Source organism: Acanthochromis polyacanthus, chromosome 12 (assembly GCF_021347895.1).
Source record: "Acanthochromis polyacanthus isolate Apoly-LR-REF ecotype Palm Island chromosome 12, KAUST_Apoly_ChrSc, whole genome shotgun sequence".
Taxonomy (NCBI): domain Eukaryota; kingdom Metazoa; phylum Chordata; class Actinopteri; family Pomacentridae; genus Acanthochromis; species Acanthochromis polyacanthus.
Window position 1 is genome coordinate 20,913,742 of NC_067124.1, and position 18,136 is coordinate 20,931,877.

Sequence of the window (18,136 nt, forward strand, 5' to 3'; positions counted from 1 at the left end):
TGCATAATGCAAATATGAAATGGTAAGTTTAACATGTGAAAGGTTTTACATATAAGCTGCCATGATAAGTGCTTCCTTAATAATATGTTGCTTCCGCTGCTGGAAAGCCCTGGTGGTCTCTGCATTTAGGTGGAAAAATATGTGAGTAAATTTGTATTGACATTGGCAATTGACCAGAATGAGTTGGAAAATATCTGCAAATTGAATGTTTGCAAAAAAAATCCAATATTGCACATCCCCACTGTGAAAAGTGGAACCAACAATCCTGGCTCTGTCCAAAGGTAGCAAAATCCGATTTGTTGGGTTGTTGGACTGCAAAGTCCACAAACTAAAGATATTCTACGTAAAAACACAGAGAAGTTCCAAATGCAGCAAATACTTCAGTGTAAAACTGCAACTGGACATTTTTAAGCTTTGATGTTTAAACAGATTACTAAAGCACGATATAACCTGCTATTAGTGAGCTTTAGTAGTACTGGTATTTTTGAAAAAAATTACACAGGTTAGCCGGTTTCCTTTGTTTCCAGTCTTTCGGTTCCACAAAGCAAACACACTATTGGCATGAGCTTCATATTTACAGATATGAGAATATAACTGACAATTTTATCAAATAAACACATAGAGTCTCATTTAATGCAACTAAATGTATTTTCCCAAAGCTATTCCCTTCTGCACGTAAGAGATTTAGACGTGTTAGTGCAAAAGTATAAAACCAAACATCAGCTATACATGCACAGTATGGCATCTTTTGATGAGGCTGTTTTCTTTCTTGTGCCGCACGGAAAAACTTGAGCTAATTTTCCTTGTGTTCCTTTTTGCCCTTTTCCTTAACAACGGAGGGAAAGCCCCCCCACACCCACACCCACACCACACCACATACAACACACACACACACCACAGCTTTCCTCCCTCCCCTCTTCCTTGAGCTTGCCCTTTTTAGGCTGTTCCTCTTTTTTTTTCCCCTTCTGAACGAGGGATAGTATGACAGCTTTTCCTGCTTCTTGTGGATTGGAGCTGGGAGAGAGAAAACTCTGTTACTCACTCCAACTTTGAGAGGAAGTTACCACCTCTTCCACAGAGTCGCAACACACACGCTCAGGCAGACACACACGCTCTTCAGGACTTGACCACAGCGGCAACAGTGAAACAGTCAGGACTGCTTGTAATGCTGTGTGTGTGTGTGTGTGTGTGTGTGAGTGTGTGTCTTTTCTTGGAGGGGAAAAAGACCAAGATTTGCAGTTTTTCCCAAGCTTTCTGTGTGGACTGAACAGCCTCAGAGGGACATTTTCTCTCATCCCTAACTGGTGAGTTTGACAGTTTGTTTCATTGTATGTCCAGTACCATAGAAACCTCCATACACAACAAACACTGGGCTCTCACAGTGGACAAACTTCTTCTGCAGTAGATAGAGTTTAAAGTTTAAATGCTTCGCAGGTCATTAAAACTTTTGTTTGGCAGGCTTGTTTAGAGGTGCTTGTGTTTGGGAAAACGTCCATCTGCTATAAAGTTTGATATCTGGTTTTCATCACGGCAGCTGTAGTAAGTTTTCACTAAACATGAAATATGAGCTCCTGTGTGATTGTTTCTGCTTTCGTAAACTGTGGTGGAAAAGCAGAGCAGAAGTGAATCAGATGGGAAAACAAAAGCATAAAACATTCATTACAAGTTTTATACATGATGGTGACTTTTTTTCTTACAGCAAGAATGCATGTTAGCTGAATACCTGCATCCATCCGAACAGGGTCCTGCTACATGTGTGTGTTTTCAGAATGCAATAGATGAACTGGTGCAGAAGAAGAGCTGATGCAGCACTAGTTGAGACAACACAAGAGAATCCGGGTACAGCTTTCCTGTGCAGCTGCACATTATTTTATAACCTTGATGTGATCAGTTGCTTGTCGCCTCGCTACAATCAAAGCAAACATCCTGTCGCTTTTTGAGATCAGAAAGAGCAGATGTCAAACAATAAGGGAGATGAGAGATGTCACAGAGTTTCAAAAGCAGGGACTAAAAGTGAACACATGGTGCACATGGCTCTATTTCTTTTACAGCTTTTCCCTTTTTGTACACAAGCTCATAGAAACATTGGCACTCAACAGCAGTTGACCACATGCTCCAGCTCCCATAACCCTCTCTCTCTCTCTCTCTCACTCTCTCTCCCTCTCTCTCTCTTTCTCACTCTTTCTCGCCGCTGGTCATTTGTGGTTAGCACCTCTTATCAGAAAGAAAGTGAAATGAGGGAGAAGGGAGGTGATGGGTGGGGGCTGGACAGGGTTGGGTTGCTCTCTGGGGTCTCCTTTAATTTATATTATCTGAGTGGGCAGGCAGCACTTTAGCTGTGCCTCCTCTACTCGATCAGATAACCTTCCATAGGATGAGTGTGAAAAGTAGCTAAATAACCCCTTCAAGGCTGACTGGGATGAGTTGACTTCTCTATGACCTCTCTGGGCTGTTCAAGCCAACAGACTTTCCTTTAACCTAAACCCCATTGATTCACTTATCAGTCGACCTGTCTTATCTGTCCTGAGGATGGTGGTTAACTTACTCTATTTATCCAGAGGTCAGAGGCCGGACTCTGATTTGAATTGCTTGTCTAAACTCCAGTGGTAACAATCTGTCTGTAGGGGTAGATACAGAAAGTTTTAGCCCATTTAAAGTCATAAAAAGTCAAGAGAAAAGAACCATATGTAGACAGTGAAAAAAGACAAGAGATAAACACAAACCCTTGCAAGGAATCAAGTAAATGTAGATTTTGAGAGTGTTTTGTACAGGAGCAAAACACTCTGATGATACAATGCCATAAAAAGCTTGGAACAACTAAACATAAACATGAATTTGGCTGATTTACCAGCTTTGGTTAGTCCATTTCTATTTTGAAAGCAGCCTTCAGGTTTTTAAAATCATCTTGTGTTGTTTCAGCTCTTAATTAAATCCTTACGGTGTTTACATTGAGAAGCTTTTATGGAGTCTCACCTTTGCCCTTTTTCTCCTTTAATGAGTGAATGTGCCATCAAAAGGAGATATTATAGATGTCTTGTGCATCTTTTTACATAAATTTCACATTCGATTTCATCCATTAAGTATCTTCGGTTGGTTGCCTCATGATGACAAGGTTTGGATGTACTGTACGCACATAACATGCAACTAATTTCCCACAAAAACACTCAAATATTTCATTCATGAGAAGATGAAATGCCGTGATAATGGTCTCACTGGGCATATTTACACTCTGACATGACGTCACACCAGATCAGATGATCATCAGCAGTTCTCTCCAGCTACACACGAAGGCCTTAAACAAAGCGATCTAGTCAAACACCAGACTTCCCACATGTAGTTATTACTGCCAATGGTTTACTGTTACTCCTCCTATCTGTTGTTTTCCAACTAAAATATTTTTGGGGATTATAGATGATTCATTAGATCTCCCATGTAGCGAAAATCCACTTTCATTGTGTTTTATGGTGTTGATGGCTGACAGCTGCTGACAGTGTGTTCTTTCTGAAGGAGGCAGGAACAGTAGTAGCTCATTGTTTAATTTTTAATTTTTTTTTAAAGCAAAACGGGCTATTTAGAACAACCCTAAAACAAAGGGTTGTACAGTTATGGCAAAAAAAGAAGAACCAAAAGTATTTTGAGCTGACAAACAAATCAAAGACACACTGTGACACACTGTATTTGCTGACAAGGGCCACATTGCCGGACCATTAAACAATTCCAATTCCAGTAATGCACCTGGCGTGAACATATTTCAATTCTGTATTTGCTCTACAGAAAATACAACTCATTGCACCATCACCCATCATGCAACAGGAGGTCTTGCCTTGATGACTTTTCACGGACAGTGAAAGGACTGCTTACAGCGTTGTTTACAGTGGTTCTCTTTATCAGTGGCATGGGCCTGTTAACAGTCATTAAAACATGAAAAATGACAATGTGATTATATAAATGACAAGAAGTTATGATCTTCTCATTGGAGATCTAACTTCACTGACATCAAGTAACCAAAAAGATATGCTAGAGCCCTGAGAAATAGAAGTTTGATGAATGAGGTGTCTGAGAAAACCGTGTTTAGCAAAGCTTCCATCAGCTGGTGATGCCTTACAGGACTCAGGGTTTATTGCTTTCTCTTAGAAGCTTCTCTGGTTTAGACACTCCCCTGTTTAACTTTCAGCGGATGTTTGACATGTTAAGTCCAGTGGGTTTGCTTTGGCTTACACTCCTATCTTCGATACACACATGCAGCGCCATACATCCAGCTGGACACACACACACAAAAGAGGGACAAACAGGTACTGAAACACACATAAAATGTATTTAATGCATGTAAGTAGTGAACCAGTTTTGTTTCAACTCTTTGGCACCCCATGTATTTTGGTGCAGCTGTTGTTCAAAACAGTATTAGTGAAAGGTAGTTGATCCAGCACTACTTAATCACAATATGGAGGCAGTATAAAGCAGTGAACAATAAGGAAAGACTGAGCACTTTTATAATTTTTTGATGTCCTATAAGATGAGCACATATGCCAAAACAATGCTGAGATTTCTTCTTGGTCACGTTTTTGTCCAAAACCTCTCCAATCCTCCAGGCAAGTTCATAGCCAACACAAGCCAAAGCATTAATTCAAGAGTATCTTCTAGAGTGAGACATGACCTTTTTTTAGAGATTTCTACATGGCCTGTGGTTTGAGGAGTTCACCGTGTCATCCCTGCTGTAACAATACGATTCCATTGTGATTCAACAGGCACCACGGCAGATGACAATGCTGATGATGTTTTTTTTTTTTTTTAATTACTACTGGTTGCTTCTAAAGGTCAGCAGAAGATACTGACTCAGAGTCTCTTAAATATCCATACTGCCAGGACTTTCTCCACACAAGTGCAGCGCTATCACAACACTTTTGGACTTCCTAGATCTAATGGAACTGCACCATGTTCATAGGTAGTACAGAGAGTTCTACAGACCCAATCATGGAAAGGGAAAACATGTGTTTTGTGTCACTGACTAATCCGTAGGGTCCATGTAATTGATACAGTATGTGGTGTTGGTGTTCGGCTGGATTGTGGCCCAGATCGATGAAAAGAGTGAGATCATGGGTCTATTTTTAGAGCTTTGGATTAAGGATGATCTAAAAACTCTGCGCTTTAGAAAGTCAGAGAGGAATGCTCATATGAATCAATTTTAACATGTACAAGCTAGTAGCTGTCAACACACAGGAAAATACTCTACACACACGTGCAAATACAAATAAACCTTGTCAACAAACACAGAGCTGGGGTTCCAATCTGGCCTAAGCCACGAGCTTGATTTGCTTGACTCGTACCTAGATAACATCAGTATAAAGATGGAAAATGGGATATCTTCTCTTAATTTACATAGCAAAGCATTCTGACTGTTGCCTCACATCAGGAACACATCTGGGTGCTATTACCCACTTGCCCTAACCTCTAGCTCTGCCCAGCATTTCTATTACCCTCCCATTACCTGCCATAACCCACAAAACATGGTCTTCACAGGACAAGCAGTTCACTGTGGTTCACTTTTTATGACACAAGCATACAAAGGGATTCACTGAGGTAAATATTCTTTGCTCTAAGCCAGGCTGGCATCACATTGCCACCCTGGGTCATGATGAATCTACAGTAAAATGTCTAGAGTCACGTAATAACTGGCCAACAGTCTGAGTGAGTTTATTCTGTGTTCACTCCTGGAGAAGTTTTTGCCCTTGAAAGAAAAGCTGTTGTTCATTGAGTCTATGTCTCAGTACATGCCTAAAGCCAAATACATCAACACATGAAAAAAAAACAAAGCTCTCTTTCAGCGTCATATCAAACACTTAACTGCATTCAAGGAGTTTGGATAGAAATGAATCGTCTAATGGAACAAAAATGTCAAAGTTAGAGTGCAGCACAAATATCACACATTTAGATCTAAGTGTATTTCCAGCTAAGACCCACTCAAGAGGAAACCTAATAAAAGTCAGGCAAGTTTGATCTTTACATTCACTGGTGCTGTTTGCCTTTTCAGCTGGCAGCACACTGTTTTGCAGACTAGGGTCAAGTACGATTCAAAATGTGTTTGCTTTTACCGACCAAGTGTTAGGTGGGTGGGGTTTTTCACAATGAGATGATTTGATGTCAAACTCTACTTAAATAAATACAAACGTGTGCACTCTCAAAAGCACTATTCGAACTGTGAAAGTGATGAAAAGCTGCTTTTAGGTGTTTGCGAAACAATCCTCTTAAAGTCTGGTCATGATATTGTCCTGGAGCTTTTGATCATATCACACAGCAGATGTAGCCTTCTCAGCCCTCATGAAACTGCAGAAAATAAAACTTTTCAACATTCTGAGCATCTCTTGGGTTTCTCTTTTTTATGAGTAACAGTTGGGGCTGTAAGTTTATCGATGATATTGGAAACAGAAGCCGATGAGGCAATCCGCACTCAAGGACCTCTCACTTGCTTTGGACAGCATCACGCAGTATTCATCTGCAAATGTGGTTTGAAGTCCCAGAGGTGCTCAGAATCATGGAAAGTCTGATATTCTTCAGGCCTGTGGCAAGTGAGCAAACTTTATCTGCAATGTGATACAGTGCGTATGATTGGAACGTCCAGGAAATAAAAGTGTGGATCTTGATTTTCAGCTGCTTTATTAGTCAAGAATGAAGTCTCCAGTTCTCCCCAGGCATTTGAAGAGGCAGCAATCCCCCTGCATCACCTTTTCAACCTTTAGTTGAAGAAAGGGGAGGAGTGCACTGAAATTAGGATCAAGTTCTGCATAACAGTGGAAAGAAATCGAACCAGAGTAGTACTGTTAGCTTCATCCACGTGTCCATTCTTACCTTTATTCCCTCCTTACTGCGTCTGCTAGGTCGTAGTAGAGAGGAAGATAGAAAATGAAAAGGATGAGTGATATTGGTAGTCCATGTGACAAAAAGCAAGAATCAAACCAAGAACTTTCACATTACAGACATTGTGTTGTATTCACTAGTCACCATTGTTTCTTTACATGGTTTATGGCGAGTTTTCCAACCTTATCCTACTTTATCATATTCTTCGTGATATATTGTGAGACTGATCCAAGACAAAACCAAAATATTTACAAAAAACTCTATGACCCTGCTCTTTCAAGGGGCCAACCTCACCTGGTGCTTTATGCCTTTGTCCTGATGGCAAACATCTGCACGTCCTGTTTCCAAATGCAACAACCTTCCTCTCAGTCAGATAAGCTGGCCAGCCTTGACAAGGGAGACATAGAACTAACATTTAGCACAGCTTGAAACTCAAGTTCTTGATGTTAAGAGGAACTAAGGAAGAAATGCGTTCGTACTTTCTCCAGAAATCCAGCCCTCTGCACCCTTCCTGAATGTAAAGAAAACTCAGAAGGGCTTCCATGAGCAATAACCTTCATTTTGTGGACTTTCATGAATGCTTTTGCAGACATTGTACACAGAGATTGCGGTTTGGACAATGTTTCTGTTTACCAAGTGGAAAGTAATCGCCTTTACCTCTGCTGTGTTGGAGAGAACTTGAGGTTCCATTAAGTTTTAGTGCTTGGAGACTACTCTCTGGCTTGAATACAGGTGAGTGATAAACGGCTTGTAAAGACATCCAGCAGATATTTTTGTGATAGTGTTTCAGATTCTTTGGCAGTTCGTAGGTAGCTGTTAACATTCTATTTCTATGTTTAATGAGTAAGAGAATAGCAGAGCCAAGACCAAGTTCTGATTCAGTATATTTATCTAAGGGGAACTTGAGGAGTTTTAGAATGCGGTTTGCAAGCTGAAAATAGTGAATAAATTGCCCAGATTGGTGTGTTTGATGCTAAGCATCATTAACTTCAGGCTGATTTTTTTCAGTAGCAGTCACTGCGTCAGAGCAGAAACTTTGAACATAATCAAGAGAAAAGACAATAGTGAGATGCTATAAATCCATGCGGCAGCTTCTGTGATCTCGCTCACTAAAGAGAGGCTGAGTGCGGACTTGGGTTTAAAAACAATGAAATGTGATTAAATCTAAATCGGGCTCTTTTCATTCTGTGAAGTTTGGTCCCAGTCAAACCACAGAAACACTGTCTGTTGTGCCAGGAATTGTTGCTGCTGCACAGAAATTTGAGGTATTAAAAATATTTCTTTCCCTCTGCGGTTCGGCGTGTGTCATTACAATGAGGAAATAACACAGACTGACTCCCTTGTGTAATCTGACCTTTTTATGTTCTGTATATAAATCAAGTGTGGCTTGACTTTGTGCATAAATTCCACTGAAGGGTTGTGACTTTGATTTCTTCATTGTGGAAGAGGATTGTGGTCGGACAGTTTATGAAACAAGCATTATTGGTTAAGTATCTGGGGAGAAGTGCTTCTATTCTGTGACAAACTTTTGCTTTGGAGGTCTGCCCCTGTTCAGAGCTGATAAATCACCAAGCTGTAATGTGTTCACAATAGAGCACTCAGTCATCCTCTCTTAACATCCTTATCTTAGACAATAGCGGTGATGCTGAGGGAAGGCTTGACCTGGATGTTGTTTGTCTAAAACCTTGAGGGAAGGAAGAGCAATTGTGGTTATCTCAAAGTGGATGAGAGCAAAAATATCACACTTCATGGTAGTTTGGAGTTTTTCCTCCACTCAGCTCTTCCATGTAAACCAAAACAAACAATAGCCAGTCAGAAATAGTGCTTGACCTCTTCTTAGGCCACCACACCATGCCACATTGTGTTTATGCTGGCCTTTGCTGTGACCTGGAATGAATAACTTATTGCTGACAGACACATTTTGGGAAGAAAATATGTGAACTTGTTGCAGCCTGTATCATTTGGTACTGGGCTTATTTTGTGTTTTATTTTATTAAAATATAAAGATAAACATGCAGACTGGTTTCAGTGATCGTCAGTGGCATGCAAACAACTCAGGAAGGGGATGCCGGAGCTTGACTTGAGGAAACGAGGCCAGGAAAAAGCAAATGATAAACTGGGAGGGACAAAAAATAGGACCAAAACATTGACGTCACATTAACTCAGGTGTGGCACAGAGGCACGTGCTGCTGCATGTGTGGCTAAGCCATTGGAAAATTTTGTTTCAGTTCGCATGTTTTTTAGTTCCATGCTTTCCAGTCACAATATATGAACATTTTTTTTTGTAACTGACACAATATCGTGTGACAGAAAAGTCATAGAACACTTTGCCCCACAGAATTACATTGGAATTATATGTTTATAGGTGCGATTTATGTTGGTCTTCCACACAAAAACACCACATGGCATCTCGATTTTTTTCAGATTTTTTTAGTTCCATCACACAGCAATTGGTGCAAAGGCTTCACCTGCCCGTACTACGGAGCCCCTCTCATGAGATGGTAAAAAAATAAATAAATTGTGGCCAACTTGGCGTGAGAAAAGTATACAGCTGTACTTATTTTTGTATTTAATTTTTGCCACCATGTGCATATTGACTAGTTGTTTAGATTGGTTTTAGCTGCTTTTATTAATTAACTTTATGTGTAGTGTCAATATGTGATCATGTCAGCAGGCGTAATTTGAGGATTACTGTTGTTTTCATTCATACTATTTACCAGATAGTTAATAATGCAACTTTTGTTTTGAGTAAAACATGATGGAACAAAATGATACATCAAATCGCTAATGCATGACTTTTAGTTATAATGAAGGTTTCATTTTCAAGGCAAAGTCAAGGTCTGCCATGGAAAAGCAAACCGGATCACTTGGAGAACATGACCAAAAGTTGAGTCATGGGATACTGTTGATGGGAAGCAGCAGGTCTGTTAATAATTTCCTTGTTTGGGTAAAACAAAAGCACAACAAAACAACAGGGCAGGATAATTAGTGTTTAGATAGGCTTTAAACAGGTCTCCAGTTGTCATTAACCACCAGCAACAGATGCCCGGGTCGTGAAACTCAGGTTTGCTGCATTCCAGCGTGAAAAGAGGGAAGTTACTGTACTGTAGGTGTCCAATCATTTTTCTTTGACCTTGGCTTGACGAGTGACTGTAGTCATTTGAGCCGTTCACTTTATTACCCCTGAGACAAAAACAAAATATCTCACTGAAAGCCCCCGTTCTTCTGCTCAGCTTGAAAGATGATGAATAGATTCCATTAGTGAAGCGGGATTAGACTCTGCAGGAGGGAGGAGATGATCTTGTTCATTAATTATTTTTAAAAAATGGGAAGAGGCTTGCCTGGAAGACAGTGCATAAGTCCATCTGTACCGTGGGGAGCAAAAACAAAAGACCCATCGTTTCTCTCCTGTAAGGGGGTGGCCTGGGAAGCATGTCGCCATGGTAACTGGTCTGTCACTTAGCCCCCGAGCGTTATCTCAGTCAGGCACTGTGTAGAGTACATAGGATCTGCCAAGAGTCAGCAAGATCAAAATCTGCCCTGGAAAGCACAGAGGCTCTGCTAAACCAACTGCAGCTGGCAGAGGAGCTTTTTCCTAAACAGGGGTACAAGTCAGAAAACTTCCCAGCTCAGCATTTTTCACAGCATTGAATGAAGTCTCGACCCAGCGCGTACAGCTCTAACTCAAAGCGAGTTATAGGGGTATTTTTGTTACGTATAGGAAAGAGATTTTGGAGCTGCGGTGACATTTTAGGGAGATTGTTGTTGTTTCAGCTGCTAGAGACAGAAATTTCCCCTTTGTGTCTTTTGTTTCTATTTTGAAATCTTCTCTGCCTTGTTGTTGTCTACTAAGTTTGGTATTTTGTTAGGTTAACTCATCTGTTCTAATCTTGGTGCCACTTTACCTTTGATAGTGTGACTGTTCTCTCACAATTTGCCTGCTTGTGAAATGGCAGATCTCACACTGAGTCATTGCAAAACTCTTCTGAGCTTGTTTGCATTTGTAACTTTTAACCTCATGCAGCGTTTGCACTCAGTCCAAAAGTTAGACGACAAAAATTTCCAGTATTCTATTATGTGGAGGTAGTGCATCGGGTTCTGTAATCAAGGCCAGGTCATATGAATCTATGCTGCTTGACCTTGCCATGCTTAGTTTGTTCAAATATTGTTCCTTGTCCTTGTCATTCAGTTTCTCCTAAAGTCTCTTTACTTTCTTTCTTCTCGTCAGATTTGAACCAATTCAATCAACTTTTCAGCCAACACAAGGCAAAATGTGAGGATTTAATCACTGTCACATGTAACATACTGGATCCCTCCCTTTTCCAACATAAAATACAACATGAAGTATTTCCACATTCTCTATAGCTTCTGGCTGTTTTCTCCTTTTTTTAATTTACAAGCTTTTGTATTTCCCCTACATCCCTGCAGTTAAAAGCATGATCAAAATATCATGCTCCCGGCAGAACAAAAGTAACTATAAATATATTCTTTGCTTTGCTTTTTCAAACTGCAATATACTATAGCCTCGACGTCCCTGTAGTTTTGCAGTCTCTGTGCATTTCACCCTGTGTGGGTACAGCTGAACCACTAAAAACTGAAAAGCCTGCCTCTAGTCTCTTGCTGGACCGTGTATCCTGCAATAGGCCTGTCGTTGTTTGCATTGCAAATGCCGCAGTGAGTTTGGATCTAATGTAGCTTGACGTCTGTATGTGTGTTTCTGAGTCTGTGTGTGTGTTTGCTCTTGTCTCAGGGTGGCCAAATGAACTGTTTAGCCTGAGGACCAAAGATCACAGGCCTTAATCCAACAGCAAGGGGAGAGGAGAGAGAGAGAGAGAGGAGCGCGATCATTTTGCATCTGTTCTTCAACTTCACATAACAATATGAGCTGGGATTGAGGACTTGCCTCGTCGTTTCATTTTGTGGTAAGTTTTATTCTTCATCTGTACTCCACTTTCTGCTTTCTTCTGCTTTTACGGGAGAATGTTTGCTGTGTTTAAAAGTTCATTAGAGGGCCACATTACAGATGGTTTACACATGTGTGGTTTTATGCTTGAATTTTACTAAAAGCTACATCAACAAATAAGCACAAATGCTACATAAATCACTGAGGTAGTCACATCATCAGAGATCGGGCGTTGAGGTTATCAGTGGGTGCAATTTAGAAGTAAATGCAAACGTAAACATGTGGTTTGCACAATTTGAGGACATCCATATGATCCGTGAACAGCCATAGTGACATGTGGTTTGACTTAGAGAACTGTGAGTGCAGGTTAGAGTGGGAGTGATCAAAGTTCGTCATCATTTCACACCAACAGAATGTTTTTCTCCACAGGCGGGTACAACACAAAGCAAATGTTGAAGACAAATATTCCTAGCATTAGTTGTAAGAATAAAAGGCCTTCTTTGCCATCAACACTCAAGTGTCTCGTGGTGCAACACCATGATGTTATCAAGCAGAGGATGTGGAAATAGTTGGCAAAATTGAAAAAAAAAAAAAGAGTACAGTCAGCAGGAAAAGAGAGGGAGGAAGGGAGCTGGAAAGGTTAATGAAGAAAATGAGAAAAGACACAGCAGCACAACATGACCGAGGTATGGTGTCCAATGCAGGCGAATCCAATAAATGCTTTCTTTAAGATGAGAAACAGCTTTGCTTCTCCTGCAGACAAAAGCTACAGAGTGAGGATGTTGTATGAAGGTTAGAGCGGGGACAAGAGAGCAGTAATTACTGAAAACAGACTGCAGAAGAGAATGAACCTGAACTGTTCTTGGCTCCACTGGTTTTATTGTAAGAAAGACTTCCTTGGGAGTGTTAGGAGCCATGACTACACACAGTATGGTTAGATACAAACACAATAGAGTTCATCAGACTGAGAGAATACCAAGAGGAAGGACTGCTAAAATGTTAGGGACACAACGTCTAAACAATACAAGTAAGTCTGCTTTTTCCACTGAGCTTCACAAATTGATCTGGGAGTCCCATCTGACAGGAAGGAGTCCTTTGTGGCTACTTGGAAAATTGACTCTTGACCTCATTTATGGAAGGCTGTCATGGTTCAGAGAGAATGACAGAGGCAAAGTGCCATGTGCCAAATGCATTATGAGCATCCCAGATGAAGCCAACACTTAGAGGGACACAGAGGAGCTTTTGTTGGAGACTTGGAGGCCTCATCCCACACACCCAGAGGCACAAGAAGAAATGGTGTGATCCGGTGGGTTTGACATCCAAGTGCTGCATAGAAAGTAGCTCTGGAGGACAGGAGTTTGGGAGTTATTTAGAAGACTTTCAGCAGCTGGAGGAGCATTAATTGGATACCCAGTTATACTAGACACCAAAGTGAAATGTAATTTGGTGTGCCATGTGTTTGCTGTTTTTTAGGTGTGAAAAAGGTAAGGTTGAGATCACCATGGATGTAAAGAAAAAAGAAATGGACCTCCTGAGCAACACCATAGCTGCATATGCACACATCAAAGGTAAGTCACACTGCAGCAATTCACAACTTGTGTTCAGAATGTCAAAAAGCATCTTTATCATGCAATATTTAACCAACCGATTGTCTTTTTTTGTGTCCTTCCCATAGCAAATCCAGAGAGCTTCGGTCTTTACTTTGTGCTGGGAGTCTGCTTCGGCCTGGTGCTGACACTCTGCCTCCTGGTAATCCGCATCTCTTGTAAGCCACGGACCAGCGTCACTCCCTCCACGCCCGAGAAAAAACACTTAAAGGACATCAGTGAGGAGGACGAGGAGAGTGAGGACGATGAAGACGAAGAAGCGGACGATGTGGAGGCACCGGTCCCTTTGCCCAGCACAGAAATCCCTGTTGGTAATCATACCACCCAGTCAGATGGGACACTGAGCGTGAACGTATTTACTTCCGCTGAGGAGCTTGAACGTGCACAGCGGCTGGAGGAGAGGGAACGAATCATCCGTGAAATCTGGAGGAATGGCCAGCCTGATATCCTGGGGACGGGAACGGGGACTATTGGAAGAGTGCATTACTACTAAGCTACACGAGGCTACAAGGGAAACACTGAACTCTGTGATAGAGAAATGTAGACTTTTGGGTGTGTCCCTGAAGCCTGAGATCCTGCGTTAGATAAACAGTGACTTATGAAACGATAAAGCAGTGATGGTGGCACATTTTATTTACTTGGCTCTGACAGAGCTGGACAATGAGACATTGCACTTCTTATGTAGCAATTTCAAACTGACCACATGAAATTAAACCAAGAGATGTCTTAGAGACTGGTTAATCATTATGGAAAAGATGTGGTATGAATCTGGAGCCGATGGACCCTTGAAATCCATCAGTCTGTTAAAATATGGTGCTTAATGGCAGAAATGAACACAAGGTTTGTGTATGTAACAACTGAAAAATGAAAGCATTAATTATCATAGTGTACTGTTTGTTGCAATGATGATTACTTGTTTGCAGTGAAAACACTTCCCACTGATGACGTTGTGGGGGAGATTCAAAACAGCTCGAGAAATCACCTCAAAGAGTTAAAAGAAAATTTCATGCTCATATCAAACAGGGGAGTCAGATACCTATACACACAAAGTATCATGTAAAACAGTTCAATCTGGTTTCCTTAATTTATGAGCACATTATATCCATGCCTATGTTTTTTATGTTTTCAGGGATAATTCCACCAAAGGAAATGGCAGAATTAAAATATTAAGCTGAAATAACTTACTGTTGTTTCTCTTCATAATGGTGAACGAACATGCAGCAGCCTCTCCGTACCTTTGGGCCATTAGATTTACAATTAAGATTAAAAAAATAAAGAAAGAATATCTCATTTTTCCGTTTTGATTAATGGCAAGGACAGAGTCTGTTGTTTGTTAATTCTCGGTGTATCTTCATGTGCATCTCGACAGGCTAAAAGGTTAAAGAAATACAGTTTTCTAATAAATGTCTGGGAACTCCAAATAAAGTCTTGGGACAGTTTATGTTTTTACAAGCCTGGTTGAGTCAGACATTAGGTTCGGTAAGATGTTCTGATAACAAACAGGACGAGTCAGACAGAAATGACCTCATTGTCTCTAAAAACTTCAAATTGAAGAAGGACTTAAAGATAGCAGACAAGTCACCAGCTGTATCCTATATCAAGCGCACCTTTGTGTGAAGGTTGTCTCTAAATTGTGAACACCTGCTATCACAACTGCAGCCTGGACTTCCTTTTCTGCATTTCCTACAATAACCTGCCAGCTAGAAGTCCAAGTCATGTTATTAAAGGTTGGTTTAATTGTTTCAACATTCATATTTGTTACTTATTTTCGCTGCTGGTGTCATTCCCTTCAGTTGTTTGTCACGTCATGTATCTGCAGGCCGGAAATTTTTCTTCACCTGCTGTTAACAACTTGGGATCTGCTGCCGTCTCTGAAGTGCTTGTTGACAGCAGTTAGCCATAGACACTTTCTTTCTGAGAACTTGTTGAAAGAAATCCTTTCTTCCTAGGTGTTATGGGATATGCAATATTTTTTCCACAACTTTTAGGCACTATAATGCCGAGCATTTCTGCTTTTTTTGGCAGGCATCAGGTCCTTCCATGAATTTGTGATCTAATATCTACAAAACTGACGACATTCCCATCATCCTCTGTGTTTAGTCAGTGTTAGCATGCTGAAACGCTAAACTAAGTTGATATTCATAACGAAACATTGACTTTAGGATGTTAACTGCTGTTGCTGAGAGCATGTTGCCTTGCTAGCATTATCATTCAAGCACTGCTCAAGGTATTACACAAGACAGCTAGTGCGGCTACAGTGTTTTTAATATGTCCTTGCCCTTTCTTGACATCTGCTAACTGCAAATTCCCCACTCTTAAACTGTTGATTCTGTGATGCCGGTTGCTTCTTTCTGTCCTAATGGCACTAATATCTGCTGCTAGTAACTGTGCCTTTATAATTCAAACTGCTAATTTATAACCCTTGTGCTATTAATACTGTAAATGCAAGCTTCTAATTTCTGCTTTTATCATGCTAATATGGTGCTTGCTGCTAATATCTGCTCTTCTACTATGCTAACCACCAATTTTCCACTCTTATGCTGTTGATGCATTCAATGCTGATTTCAAATTTTTTGCTTTTATGGTGCTAATATGATGTGCCTGCTGTTAATATCTACTTCTTTATAATGTTAACTGCTAATTTTCTGCTCGTATGAGGCTGACACTGAAAATGCTGCATGTCAGTTCCTGCTTTAATACTGTCTGTAAAAGATGGATGTGAGATTTTGGTCAAAAAAGTGAAGTCCGGAAGTGCCTAAAATCTGCATTCCTTCTAATGGTCAGCAGGAGGTGACTTTTCTGGTTGCAAAAGAAGTCAGAATGTCTATGAAGTCCATGAGAAAATCACCCTACTTGACCCCTTCAGTGAATATTTTCTCATGAGTTAGTCAGAAACACTTTCCAGTCTTATTGGATACAGAATGCTTGTGAATTATGGTCTCAGAGTATAATAAAAATAAAACCAGAGCATGTTTTAGAGTTCTTGTTTTGTATCAGATGACCAAGATGGCTACAGCCAAAATCCAAACCTAAGGCCTCAGCCAACAGATGACACCATGGTTATATCTATCTCTTACATAACTACAGCCTAGGTATGGTGCTTCCTTGCTTCTAAACTTTGCTCCTACTCACTTTCTATAATGCATGCTTCTAATTTCTCCTCCTATATAATGCTGCTCCCTTTTTCTGCTGATCTCTGAACCGCATGTGGATTTGACTTAATAGCAAATAACTGCAAAAAGCTTTGCCGCAGTGGATTAACCCAGTTTTCTTTCAATTGTTTGTTGTGTACATTATGATACTTCCATGCTTTTCACAGTGAAACATGATGATTGTGGCATTATGGAATGAATCCACATCGCTGTTTGCTTTGTTCCCGATTTTCAAGGGCTCCCCATGACTCACTGCAAACCTGGGTCAGTAGTGGGGTAATGTCGTATACTGGGATGTAAACATGTCAATGACCACAGCTCATTAATTTAATTACTTCCCTGCAATATTGACTTTACTGGAAACTCAGCATCATTTAGTCAGAGGTAGAGAGCAGTTTTCACATTCTCCTTCCTACCTTTGAGAAATATTTAAACTCAAAACAATGATAGTTTGGTTTGCTCTTTTCTTTCTTCAGCATTTTCTTATACGTTTGTGCTGCTGCTCCTTCTTCCATGCTCTGTTTTCATCATTGGCCAGCTGTAAACCTTCTGTCCATGCAAAGACAGTCATCTTCTGCTAGATTGCATATTCTCTAATTCGTCAAGGAATGGCCACACAGGAACCAGACACAAAGAAGGTGCTCAGCAGACAGTGTATGCCCATCGTTGTCTGTGGTGCCTTTCAGGGTAATAGCCTGCACATAGCAGATTCCACATAATGACTAGAGTCAGACTCTCTAATGTGGTTTTGGGAGGAGTGTGTCATCATCGCTCCCAAAACTCTGCTGTTTTGAGCTTGCTTGCAGGAAACATCAAGGTCACAGAGCTTAGATGGCCAATATCAGCTCTGTATTCACGTAATAAATCTGTTCCACGTAAGTTGGCTGGATGAAATCTTGTACGACTGCCAAAAAACACTTACAGAACATTGATGAACTGCCCACATGGGGCGAATGTTTGTACTGGACATTTTCACAAGTCAATCTTCAGAGGTTTGGTGATTTACAAGAAATGGAAGTATGAATTCTTGGCACAGCAGTGAAGCCATACAAATGGGAAAATGTACTAAACACTCATCAGTGCCATGTGTCAACATTCTTTCTACTGGCCATCCCGGAGCCAGAAACAGCAATCTTACGTCCTTGTGCTGTGGGGTCGGTGTAGAATTGCATCTCGGTCTTGTTTTGAGAGGGAGGTAGATGATGAACTTCTGCTAGTGTCGTCCTCAAAGTACGAACTGTGCTAAAGCAGTGGAAGGGTCTCAGGTTCGCCTTGGGGCCCACTCTGTTTTCATATGGCGTCTTCTCTGTTGAGGTCTTGGAAAAGTCTCTGATGTGGCCATGGGCTTTCAGAAATCGGGTGGCGTTGATGGTGTGGATTCTTTGAAGTAGCTGTGTAATTACATTTGAATGAACCTCTTATAAATGGTGTCTACTTGAAAATCACAGGACTCAAATTGTGTTTTACTTGACCCATGATTCAGTGTTTTAAATAGGGTCCTCTTCATTTTGCTCAACATAATCAAGACACGTGTAGTTTTATCCATATGGTAATTATGCAGTTATGAAACAATACATCAATGAAACTAAGTGAACAGCAACATGAGGGGAATCCAGTTTGGG

At 40.7% G+C, this 18,136-nt stretch overlaps 1 protein-coding gene and 1 long non-coding RNA gene across 2 annotated transcripts; one reads left to right on the top strand and one right to left on the bottom strand.

The window, feature by feature from the left end:
* The first annotated feature begins 995 nt into the window (after positions 1 to 995).
* On the top strand, positions 996 to 17,959 carry eva1ba (eva-1 homolog Ba (C. elegans)). Its single transcript, XM_022189303.2, has 4 exons — positions 996 to 1,304; positions 11,603 to 11,774; positions 13,229 to 13,323; positions 13,431 to 17,959. Exons 3-4 carry the CDS (start codon positions 13,257 to 13,259, stop codon positions 13,853 to 13,855), a joined length of 492 nt encoding a protein of 163 aa, XP_022044995.1. The 5' UTR covers positions 996 to 1,304; positions 11,603 to 11,774; positions 13,229 to 13,256; the 3' UTR covers positions 13,856 to 17,959.
* On the bottom strand, positions 4,294 to 7,376 carry LOC127536566 (uncharacterized). The gene is made up of 3 exons (XR_007945603.1): positions 7,147 to 7,376; positions 6,844 to 6,868; positions 4,294 to 6,728 (listed from the first exon to the last, which is right to left on the bottom strand). It is a non-coding gene; the product is annotated as an uncharacterized LOC127536566 (long non-coding RNA).
* Positions 17,960 to 18,136: the final 177 nt, after the last annotated feature.

Excerpts from the sequence above, each read along its gene's own strand:
- eva1ba (XM_022189303.2), top strand. The coding sequence starts at position 13,257 with ATGGATGTAAAGAAAAAAGAAATGGACCTCCTGAGCAACACCATAGCT. Across the intron at positions 13,324-13,430 it reads TGCATATGCACACATCAAAG|CAAATCCAGAGAGCTTCGGT; the intron begins GTAAGTCACACT and ends TCCTTCCCATAG.